Raw genomic sequence first — 12,868 nt, forward strand, 5'->3', positions numbered from 1 at the left:
AGCTCAAGACTAGCCTGGGCAACATAGTGAGACCCTGTCTCTGCAAAAAACAAAAATCTTAGCTGGGCATGGTGGCATAAACCTGTAGTCTTACCTACTCTGGAGGCTGAGACAGGAGTATGGCTTGAGCCTGGGAGTTCAAGACTGTAGCAGACTGATTGTGCCACTTTACTCGAGCCTGGGTGACAGAGCAAGACCCTGTCTCTATTTTTAAAAATTACTCATGATTGACAGATAAACAAATAATGTATTAGATAGTGAGAAGCGCTGTGCAGAGACTTCAACTTGGCTAATAGGGTAGTGTCTGAGAGGCTATTTCAGGTTGAGCAGTAAGGGCAAGTTTCTCTGAGAAGGTGACATTTCCGTGGATAGATGTATGACACCATGACAGTGTGAAAACCTGGGACAGGGGAATGTTCCAGGTGGAGAGAACAGCTTCTACAAAGGCCCCACTGTTGTAGGTGGCCTCTCCAGATTGAGCAGAGTTCTGCATACAGGTGGTTTATTAGGGCATGTGCCCAGCCTCCACACCCATGGGAGTGTGAGGGACGCTGGATAGACAGAGGGGGTGTTGGGCAGTGAAGAGGTTATCACAGAGGCTTCAGCCAATCCTACAGGGAGTTCTGAGGTGGGGACGGCCCATTAAAGATGACCTGAATCAAAGCAACAGATCCAGGCCTTTATCCCCAGCCCCATTGTGCATCACTGGATATAGGCTGCCCCCAGGGTGGGGTGTAACTTGGGAGAGGCAGTTCCCTTCATGTTTTGCTGAGGGTCACTCCTTGGAAGGATTCAGCCTCCCAGCAGGGGGAACAGTGTCTCAGTGCCCCAGGGCAGTCTGGGCACACACAACATCCACCACTCCTTCCTGGGATGGGAGCAGGCTGAGCTTGCTGAAGGACCAGCGAGAAGGTGGCCCATGTGGTTGGAGCATAGCACACGAGGAGGAGAGTGACACAAGATGAGGCGGGAGAAGCGGGCAGGGGAGAGGGTATGGAAGCAGTAAGGAAGAGAAAGTAGGACATTAAACTTAGATAGGAACAGTCATGCTTAAAATGGTGGTGGAGGACGTGTGACCTCCTATGTAAAGCTGCACATGTATCATTTTTTTAAAAATATGGTTTCAGTATAAAAACTTTCTCTCTGAAAAGAGAGTGGATGCACCCTCCATTTTACAAGGAAAAGTGACATAATTTACAGTGTGCCCCCTTTTTGCTCTGGCTGCCATGGGGTTGAGAGCAAAATCTGATGCTTACATACTTTTTCAATCTCTTCTTTCCTTTGTCTAATTTTCTTCTTCTTTTGTAAGCTTAAAAAAAAATAACAGGATAAAAGTAAATTTATCCTGTTTTTCCTTATTGTTCCCCCTGCTGGGAGGCTGAATCCTTTCAAGGAGTGATCCTCAGCAAAACATGAAGGGAACTGCCTCTCCCAAGTTACACCCCGCCCTGGGGGCAGCCTGTATCCAGTGATGGACAATTTACTCATATCCTGGGTGCATTTAAAGTATATTTTTGCTTTACTTTTATTTTATTTACACAAGAAATACATTTCCTTGTTAAAAAATTAAAAACATTATAGGTAAGAGTCCAGTCCATTTCTCCTTGTAGTTCTTTGCCTTCTCCTCAAAAGCAACCCTATTACCAGTGAGACATGTGTGTGCATGTGTGCACTTGTGTGTATACATATGTGTAGATATGTATTACAGATATGCATTTGCACACATATGTATCTGTAGAAGTTTCTGAACTGCAGTTTTTAATTTAGCATTGTCTCCTTTATAAAAAGCATGAAGATGTATCACACTAAAAACATGGACCCACAACCTGTTATGCTGTATTGATCCACTACTTGCTTTCTTCCTCAGTAGAATGTCCTGAAGCTACACCTATGGTTCATAAAGAACAACCTCATTTTAACTGCAGCGCAGTGGTCAGCATAAGACAATGGCAGAATTAATTAAGACAATGGCAGAATTAATGTTGCCATTTCCCTTTTTTTTTTTTTTTTTTTTTTTGAGACAGAATCTTGCTCTGTCACTCAGGCTGGAGTGCAATGGCATGATCTCGGCTCACTGCAACCTCCGCCTCCCAGGTTCAAGCAATTCTCCTGCCTCAGCCTTCCAAGTAGCTGGGATTACAGGCACATACCGCCATGTCCAGTTAATTTTTGTATTTTGGTAGAGATGAGGTTTTACCATGTTGGCCAGGTTGGTCTTGAACTTCCGACCTCAAGTGATCCAGCCTCCTAAAGTGTTGGGATTACAGGTATGAGCCACCACACCCGGCACCACTTCCCTTTTGATGAACTTTTAAGTTGTGTTCAAATCTCGTCTTTGCCATTGCAAATAGGGCCTCACAGAACATCTTCGTGTGTGCCCCCTTGGACACCGTGGGAGTGTTTCTTCATGTCTGTATCAAGAAGCAGAATTGCTCCATTAACACCTGAAGTGTTGATGGGATTGCAAAATTGCCCATCAAATGGCTTTACCATTTTATATCTTCATCTGCAGTGCAAAATACTTACAAAACAAAACAGGAACCTAACGCTAAGACAAGCATCTCATTCTCTGAGGCATTTATGTCCTTCATGCTCTGCCCTCTCTCCAGCGGCAGTGGCCAGCCCCTGAGGACAGAGAGCAGGGCAGGCGCAGGAAAGGACACTGGCCGCACCACTAAGGCGCCCGCCACCCGCCTGACAGTGCCGAGCTCTCCTGGGACATTTGGCTTGTTATTGGAATTGGGTTAGGAGCTATTTGCTTCTCCTTCTTCCCCTTCCTTGCCACAAACCTCCTCCCCCTCCCCCTAGAACAAATAACACTGCTCTAAGAACAAATAATACAGCAGCCAAGCAGCCTAAAATAATTGGGGCCACGTGATCTGGAGGCAACTCCCAGCAGAAAACAGGCAAATATTGTCAAATGCCTTCTGCCAAACACTTTCCAGCATCCTCGGTCACGAGGGTTAGTAAATCCCAACTCACTGGGGATGGTGAGCGCTGCTGGAATCCCAGCCGCACAATAACCTCTATTCATGCAGAGAATTTCGAAATGGAAAGCAGCCTGTTCCGCAGTCCTGGCCTACTTGCTGCCAACCCATGCACCCTCTGTGCCCCGCCCTCGCCCGCCACCCTTGCCGCCCTTACCCAGAGCTCCTTGTGCGCCTTCTGGGTGGGTACATTTTCCCTTCTAGCAATTTACCGAAGAAATGAGGCTCTTCCAAAAAGGAGGAGGACAGAAGATCAAATTGTCACTTTCAGCGGGGGGATTGGAGGCAGATTTTCCTTTCTTTTGAAAAAAAAATAAATTGAGGACTTGGCTGGTTGACAAGCTATCAATATTCCAAATTAATATGAAACAAAAGAAATTTAGAATTTCTCTTTAGAATGTTCTGGAAGGCCATAGGTAAGAAATTGGGTTTGGCATTGTTCCAAAGAAGAAATACATTGAAGTTTTAGACCAGATCACAGCTGCTAGACCAGACTCATTGGATGTAACCGATAACTGACGTTCTGCACCCGTTTGTGACTTGATTCTTACTCAACAGCGGCAGAACATTGTCTGCTTTCATAATATGAGTTAGGTAACATAGTTCTAAAAAGAGAGGCTGAACACTTTTAGCTCTGAATGCAACCAGTGTTGATAGATAATACCGCTAGATGTGACTGTGTCCCTCCAGATGACCTCAGCTACAGATGGAGAAAGGTCAGTTAAGCTGGACAACCCAATGCCAAGGGCAGAAATGTCTCAGGGAATGAGATGCTGTGTTGTGGAGCCACAACTTTTTAAAAAAAAAAAAAAGTATTTTGTGCTGTGGGTAAATGTGTCAAATGGTAAAGCCATTTGATGGGCAATTTTGCAATCCCATTAGCATTTGAAGCACATGTACCCAGCAGCTCTGCTTCTTGATGCCGGCAGGGAGAAACACTCCCACACAGGTGTGTAAGGGGGCACATATGAAGATGTTCTGCACGGCCCTATTCATAATGGCAAAGTGCAGTAGAGATGAGTAGACACTGGGTATAGGTGGAAAGGGACCGCTGAGGAGGTAGCTTCTGGTAGGGGATGGTGCCAAAATCACCTCAGCTACTGTCCAGGACCACCAGAGTTCTGGGCTGCAAACCCGTAGCCTAGGCCCCAATAGAAGCGTTGGGAACCAAATGGAAATTGCAACACTGTGCTTAATACATTGCCTAGTTTTATCAAAAAAAAAAAAAAAAGAAAAAAAAAAAGAAGAAGGGACTTGAATAACCAAAAACTGAGCTGAGAGATTCCAGAAGCTGCCTAAGCCCAGGCCTTACCGGAACACTAGTTCAGTATGTTGTAGGTCAAACCCAGGGTAGGAATTGGATGCTACTGTTCTGGTCCAGTTTAGACATTACAATGGCAGAAAAAAATCTCTGATTCAGTCCATTGCCCCGCATCAGCGAAACCTACACGTTCAGCGCACCTGTGGGATGCCAGGCTTGTCAGGTGATGTCACTGCTGAGCACACCTAATCCTCATGAAAATCCTGTAGAGAAGGCGGGACAGTTACCTGTATTTAAAGAGGAGGAAACCAAGGTAGTCTCTTTCTACACAAAGAGGGGGACATTCCTGACTCCCCAAGAAAATCCTCAACAACGAGGAAGCTGGGTCAGCTGAGGTCCCTTGAGAAATGTCAGGGTCCACACAAACGCATGTTTCTGATTGGCTTGTCTACTTAGCAGCAAAGCATGGCTTAACTGTTGTATAATGAAATAGATTTGTTTTTCGTTTGTTTTATTTTGCTTTGGAGTTTTCTAGACTCAGCCTCAGTCCTAACCAGAGCCCATATGAGCCAAAGCCCACTGTTTTCTATTCATTGGCTGTCTGGTGGTGTTATCTCCCTAGCTCCCATCTTCCTTCTGGTTAACTGTCGGTTTCTTAAAGGCCAGGGCAAGAGTAGTGTCTTCTTGTTCATGGCTGTATTCTACAGTGGCTGGGACATAGTAGGTGCTCAGTAAATATATGCTGACTGACCAAATGCATGTCAGTTTCTGGCACCCAGTGAGAACTTTAGAGGCATCATACCTGAGTTCATACTTTTTAGCCTAGCTTTTCCCAGCCGAGTTGCTGTGGACAAGCCACTTTACTTCCTTGACCCTCCATTTCTTCCTCTATGTCCTAGGGCATAGTGTTACTCATCTTGTGCGGGTAGTGAAAGCAAGTATGAACATCGCTAGCGCACGGTAGGCACTTGAAAATGTAAATCAAATGTATTAATATTAACCGTGCTTTTCCTTTAACCACCCAGATAGTAAGATTAATAGAATACCAGAGTCCCTTGACCTGTGCAAAAGCCTGTCTTCCTTCCTGTCAGCCTTTCCTCCTTTCCCCTCCTTCCTCCTGCAGTGTTTACCGACTGTGTAAGGAACCATGTGCTAGGAACCATGTTACAACCATGTTACACCTAGTTACACAGTGCTAGGAACCATGTTAACTTCAATGGGAATTTGGCTTGGTCCCTGCCCTTGAAGGACTTTCAGTTTAAGAGACAAAACATTACCTGAATATTCCACAATATTGTAAAATAATGCTGATCGTTATTCTTTATTGAGTGTTCCCCACAATAAAGGGCCTCAGGCTGTGCATGGATTCTTGTCTAGTCCTCACAGCAAGCTTGGGAGATGGTACAGTTTCTCTCATTTTACAGGTGAAGGAAGTGAGGGAGTTTAAGTAACGTGCCCCAGGCTATACAGCTTGTAAGTGGTGGAAGCAGGATTCAAACTCAGTGATCTCAAACTCTAAAACCGGTGCTGCCTCCTGAGGAAAGCTATTTGGGCCATAAACTATGAGGAACTATGGCCATGCCTGGGAAGTAGTGAGAGCTTTATGAGTAGAGGATGTGGCTTTTCTACAGACATAACAATAGCTGGCATTTAGACCACTGCAGCACTCTACATGTTACCGAAGGAATAAACGAATCTGGCCAGGAGGAAAGGATGAAGAAGTGGTTAGCAGATGGGGTTGGGTGTGCATTGAATGTAGTTCCAAGGAAGAGAAATGTGAGTTGAGCCTTGATGCGTGGAGCATGGTGGAAGAGGTCATCCCCTGCGGTAGGAAGGTAACGGATCGTGTGTGGGAGTGGAAGGTGACCAGGTGTGTCTCAGGAGCAGGAAACAGTCCAGTTGGCTGGAAAGAGGTATACGTGTGGGAAAGCAGGCCGGAAAAGGAGCCAGGGGCCTTGGATGCCACGGTCAGGAATCTGGATTTTTGTGGAGAAGGAACAGGGAGCCACTGACGGGTGTAGACTACTGTCTTGTCCTGATTGCTTAGCAAGGGTTTTTTTTGTTTTGTTTTTTTGTTTTTTTTGTTTTTTTCATAGCTTACAGTCTCAGATCTCTGTGACAACTTCAATGATAAGTTATAATTGTTAATATTTTTTTAAATCCTGTTGCCTTGTAAAGTCTGGGCTTTCTGTAAAAAAAAAAAAAAAAAAAAAAAAAAAAATTCCTGTTGTCTTTTTTTTTCTTTTTTGGTAAAAGAGAATTAAAAAGTTTCTGTTCTTGACATGTGTTCAAGAACTTGAGAAGTGAGTACTTTGAGCTGATGCAGAGGGACCTTTCCTAAGAATACATCAATCATGCTGCTCCCATGCTATCAAACAGCTGATTGGTTTAACAGATCTCTGTGTATACATATAAGAAATCACAGGTTTAAAACGAGGACAGTGGGACATTATGCCAGGTGCTGAAACATTTGCTTTTCATTTTAAGTGCTGATACAAAGCTTCCTCCATGTGCCCTAGGAGGCCACATGCTGAAACCTTGTGAGGAAGTCTTCTTAAAAATATATAACTCAAATAATGACTCATGTTAGCTAGCAGACTGAGCTCATTATCTCTCCATAATAGGATAGGCTCAATTCAAATATAATCAAGTTGTTAAATAGAAGATAAGGAAAATGGAAGAAGTACGGAATTTTTTTCTGATCATTAAAAAAAACCCAGGTATAATGGAGTATTGTTCACCATGTCAGACTAATGATGTCCTCTAAAAGAGAGGAGGAAACGGGAAAATTTCATCAGATATGAAGAAGAATAATTAACTGCCTTTCTTTCTGCCATGCCTTGGTCAGGGAAGTGGACATTCCAATTAGCAACTTTAGTAGACAGACAGAACCTCTGGATTTTGTGAGGTTTGGGCAAAGGTGTCATGATGCTATTCCTGTAGAAACTCATCAAGCATCAAAGGGGCCCTTCCGTGCCAATTACATCCATTTGTTCATAGAGCTTATTAAAATGCTTGGTAGTTATAAGCCACCTAGTTACTTTGAGGCTCAGAAGCTCCGGAAAGAGGAACAAAACGCGGGCTGAAATATACTTATTTAGGAGGCTCTGGCCTTTGACAGGTAACTGTTTAATTAGCTCAGCCTGTGTGAACCATGACTTACACCTATCTGATTTGAATAGTTTGTTGCTGCTATGGGTTCATTTGATGTGATGTTTCTCAACCATGATCTTGTATTTTAATCTTGACCTCTTGGCCAGATTTAGTGAGCACACAAGTCACAAGAACAACAAACGGAAACTGAGGCACAGGGAGCTTAAATAAAGTAACTAATGAGTGAAGGTGCCAGGAATGTCCTTGGAAACTCATGCTGTTTGACGCCGCATTTGAAAGCATGATTTTCACCCTTAACTGTCCTCTCCTTCTGCATTTCTGATCGTGGGGAATGGAGCCCTCCATTCATGCATTCTGCCCAGTTAGGAACCTGAGAGTTTGCCTGGTTGCTCCTGTCCTCCTCACATCTGGCAGCATGAGGCCCACACCCTAAGTGTTATCTCTGCCCCCACAACCACTGCTTCAGTTCATGCCACATCATTTCCTGCCAGAACTATTATAGTAGCTCCTAATTGGTCTCCTGTGTTCATTCATTCATTCAACAAGTCCTAATTAATCAGCCACTACGTGCCAGGCTTTGATCGTCCTCCTGGGCCACCTCCCCTAGAGGCGCAGAGCAAACTTTCCAAAGAATGCATTGAGCATGCCACTCCCATGCTTAAAAAAGAATCTAATTGGTTTTAAAGGATTTCTATCAATTTAAATAATCATATGCAAGATGAATTCTGAATGGTTTGAAATGCACATTTGTTTAGTATGTTCATGGATTTTTTATTTAGCCAAAAAAAATTCTAGGAAGCCATTAGCAAAAATAAGCAAAAAGGGATACTTTTATCTTCCCCACAACTTGTCATACACAAAATTGCAGTTGCCCAAATTGTTCTTACGTATGCATGAGAATGGAAAATGTTCCACTACAAGTGTTGAAGTCAAATCTCTTTTAAAAACTGCTTAATGGAACTCTCAAAAGTCAAAGATGGCCAGGCACGGTGGCTCATGCCTGTAATCCTAGCACTTTGGGAGGCTAAGGCGGGAGGATCATTTGAGGTCAGGAGTTCGAGACCAGCCTGGCCAACATGGAGAAACCTCATCTTTACTAAAAATACAAAAATTAGCCAGGTATAGTGGTGGGTACCTGTAATGCCAGCTACTCAGGAGACTGAGGCAGGAGAATTGCTTGAACCCGGGAGGCGGAGGTTGCAGTGAGCCAAGATGGCACCACTTCACTCCAGCCTGGGTGACAGAGTGAGACTCTGTCTCAAAAGAAAAAAAAAAGTCTAAGATGACACCTATGAGACAGGTGTTTCGTTGTTGTTTTTGTTGTTTGACGTTCTTTTATTATACTCAAGCCATTCCTGGCAAATAGAACATATTAAGCTTTAAATTATTGTTTAAATTATTAAACTATTATTAAATTAAATTTGTTTAAATTAATGTCAGTTATTGTTGTTATTGATGATACTATTATCATTATCATTATTATTATTCCTATAGCATCCTGGAAGAAGACTCTTTGTTTCTTTTTTTTTTTTTTTTTTTTTTTTTGAGGCGGAGTCTGGCTCTCTTGCCCAGGCTGGAGTGCAGTGGCCGGATCTCAGCTCACTGCAAGCTCCGCCTCCCGGGTTTACGCCATTCTCCTGCCTCAGCCTCCCGAGTAGCTGGGACTACAGGCGCCCGCCACTTCGCCCGGCTAGTTTTTTGTATTTTTTAATAGAGACGGGTTTTCACCGTGTTAGCCAGGATGGTCTCGATCTCCTGACCTCGTGATCCGCCCGTCTCGGCCTCCCAAAGTGCTGGGATTACAGGCTTGAGCCACCGCGCCCGGCCCGAGTCTTTGTTTCTTTCAGTCCTCCTGAGTACAACTCTACTGCCTTCTTCTGAAAATAACATTTTTATAGTAACTCTTCAACTCCAAGGGAGTGCTAAATTCGTAAGCCAAATAATATCCATTTGTGTGGCATTTAAACACTCCCTCCACCTCCCATGGTTCTTCCCTTTAGATACCCCTTCCTTCTCTCTCCACTTGGATCGGCATCTCCATCATTCAAAACACATGGCACTGTCTCCCGTCCTCGCTGTTCTACTTGCCTGGAACCTCCCTTCCTCCCCCAACTACTATGGCAGAATACCAGAGAGGTTTGGACTGAGACAAACCCTCCTATTTACTAGCTGCATGACTGGGCAAATGAGTTACACCCTCTGAGCCTCAGACTCCTATCCTGAAACATATGTATAAATACCTACCTCATACCATACAGTTATTGTGAGATCAAATGAGACCATGGATACCCAGGGCCCAGCACCTAGTAAGAGCTCAACAGATGCTAGCTGTTGTTGTTGTTTGTTGTTACACAATTCCAAACCCAATTCTTCCATGAAACTTTAATTATCTACTCTCATCTACACATCAATCTCTCTGTTTTCCCACCTTCAACTATACCTATGGTCATGAGTTTATAGTAATTAAATATTATTTCTTATGCATGCTTCTCCCCAGATAGACTGCAAAGTTAACTAGGACATAGATCATGTCTTATGCCAATACAAGTGCCTACAGGAGCCAGACAAGGAACAGAAAATAGACAGGGTACAAAGAAATAGGGAGGAGTGAGGACTCTGGCCAACTCCAGGGCACATGTAGCTCTGGCCAATTGTTGTCGTGCGGGAATATGGGTCCAGTGTTGCCAGATCTCAGCTTTTTCAAAAGAAGCCAGAAATCCAGATTCTTATGTGCAATGTCCTGAATTTTAAAAATTGGGCCAACACTGTTCAGGCCAAAACAAAGCATGTCTGTGAGACCCCAGTTTGAGAAAGCTGTCTTATTCAGATGGCCCCTACAAGTTTGTACGCGAGCTGGTTATTTGGACCTCTGAACTCACTTTTATAGAGAAACAATGCCGTGAATGGCAGTTAGGGGTCCAGGCTAACCTCCCAGGCTGATTTTCATTCATACTGGACCTGAAGCTTAGGACAGTCCTAAGAAACCTGTTCTTTATGTGAAACCCTTTTCCCACCGGAAAACACACTTAGAATTCCAATTTATGATGTCAGAGACATACATCAGAATGTAAGCCTGTTCAGGACAGGACCATTGTTTTGTTCACCACTGTTTCCTTAATATCTAGAACATCGCCTGGCACTTAGTAAATACTTGTTGAGTTAAAGGTTATCTATGTCTTTGTCCATCTGTCTACCATTAATCTGTTCACTGTATGCAAACATGAACTATCTTGCTCATTGTGATATCCCCAGTGCCTGGCAGGTGATAAGATCAATAAATATTTGTTGAATGAATAAATGACTGAAATAATCTATCCATAAGACACTTACTGACCACCTACTGTGTGCCAAGGAATATGCTGTATCTCAAGGATGCAGAAGTGACTCAGACACTATCCCAGCCTCAAGGAATTTGATCACCTAGAAAGGATTACATCAACTGTTTCTGGGAACATTTCTAACAACCATCCCAAGTTACTCAGTGTTCCCTATCCCAGAAGACGGGGAGTGGATGAGATGATCGGGGACTGTTCGGCACCAGGTTTTGTCTTGGTGCTGACAGGTCTGTGTCCCTAGGGTTGTGTTCCCCCTCTGCGGGGTTTGGATATGAAATGATTGAACTGATGTTCTTGCAATCACATGTTGGAATGAGTTGAACAAGCGCTGCCCTTTCAAGTGGGCACCTTGGGGGGCCGTGTCCTCATTCCACTTCACTTACGACAGTGCTGGGCCACTTCTTTGGCAAATGCTCTCAGAGGGAGTTTTGAAGCCACTTGAGGACATTTGTTTCATCACTTTGGAATTACGCCTTATTTTTGACCCAAAAAATTGGGGCTGGGGGATGGGTTTCCAGTTACTTTATCCCCCAAACTTGCTTCCAAATCACTTTGGGTTGTTTCCTAAAATCTAGTTAATGATCAAAGGAGAAATGTTTCTGTTGATGAGTTGATTTAGCAGTAGGTGCCCCAGGCTTCGAAGGCATGACCCTAAGAGAAGTTCCCAAATTGCCTTGTGCCACAGCAGTTTTCTTGGGAAAGGTATTTAACTTCCAGAGTGCCTAGGACAATGGAGGCAAGATACATTTGGATGCCTACATTCTGGTGTTTGGGTTAAAGAATAATAAATTATTTAAACCCTGTATCTAATTTTTGTTTATATCCCCAATATCTAGCACAGAGTCAGGACATATCGTGCCCAAAAATGTTTTCTGGAGAGGAAGAATGAATTATGAGGAGGTCTGACGTCTTCTCAGTGCTTCCCATGCACGTGCCAGGCACGATGCGGATGCTTGTCACACATTACCTCATCTAATCATTATAACCACTTTAGAAGGCACTTACAATTCAGTCCCTCCAAAAGGAAACTGAGGCCTGAGCTTCATTAAGTAACTTGCCCAACGTCACCAAGCCAGCAAGTGACAAGGCTGGGATGTAAACCCAGTTGTAGAAAATCTCTCCTATAGAATTCCTAACAGAGACTCAGTAAGAAGGTAATGGGTATAGAATCATTACCCCTAGCACAGCAGAGAAGAAGAGGATTCTAAAGTAATCACGGAGCCAACTTCCTTCTCTGGTCATGAGACCTCCCTTCAGTCAGCAGATTAGTGGCTGTACAGCTGTATAGGCCTCTCTCAGGGCATTGGTTTTCCAGACAATCCCCCTCCATTGCGTTTGTCAGCCAAGGAGCTCCAAGATGTTGACACATCCTCCTTTGGCTTTTAGCTATTACAAGTGGCTCCTCAAGTGGGTCTGTGGTTCATTCTTGGCTGATTGGGGCATCCACAAGACCCTATGTAGTTTTTGGAGTTTGCAGGTATCTGATCTAGCCAGAACAAGGCCAGGCCAATAACAGTACAGAGTAGAGGATCTGGGAATTTGGGCTGAAAAAGTAGCCTCGTGTTATACCCAAAGGGGCCAGGATTCTGACACTGCCAAGCCACTCATGCCAGGCTTGACCTTGGGTAGCTTGCTTTGCCTTCCTGGGCCCCAGCTTCTCCACCTGTAGAAAGAACGCTATTTTTAAGGTCTGCCCATCTCTGGAGGACTAGAAAGAACAGACCGTTCTTGCTTGGGGAAGGTAACACAGTTTTTGCTCATTGGGCGTTTATTTCCCTAGGCTGGAGGAGAACTATGAGATTGCAGAGGGGGTCTGCATCCCTCGCAGTGCCCTCTATATGCATTACCTGGATTTCTGCGAGAAGAATGATACCCAACCTGTCAATGCTGCCAGCTTTGGAAAGGTGAGTCCAACCTCATCAGGCTTGTCCTCCCCACCACCCCAACTTTAAGTCATTTATACACGGTTTTAAAGCATTTTAGCTATTTTTTTTTTAAGTTATCAAAGTACTTACTTTGGTACTTTGACAACTTCAACTTCACTGTAATACTTTGCTATCAAAATTTCAAACAATTCAAAAACATTGTAAAGTAAGAAGGGTATGTCTAACTTGAATTTCCTCAGTACTTAATTTTCACAAAGCAACTTATTTTCTCTGAGGGGCAAATAT

The 12,868-nt window shown here is 43.9% G+C and overlaps 1 protein-coding gene across 8 annotated transcripts in view; it reads left to right on the forward strand.

Annotated features, from left to right (window-relative positions):
* RFX4 (regulatory factor X4) overlaps nt 1–12,868 on the forward strand; it is a 179,263-nt gene that overhangs the window by 58,450 nt on the left and 107,945 nt on the right. For all 8 annotated transcript variants that reach the window (XM_005572116.5, XM_065524745.2, XM_065524747.2 and 5 more), the window contains one exon: nt 12,478–12,601. In XM_005572116.5, the coding sequence (XP_005572173.1) occupies nt 12,478–12,601 (124 nt within the window). The remainder of the gene's footprint in view (nt 1–12,477; nt 12,602–12,868) is intronic.

This window comes from Macaca fascicularis, chromosome 11 (genome assembly GCF_037993035.2).
Source record: "Macaca fascicularis isolate 582-1 chromosome 11, T2T-MFA8v1.1".
NCBI lineage: Eukaryota > Metazoa > Chordata > Mammalia > Primates > Cercopithecidae > Macaca > Macaca fascicularis.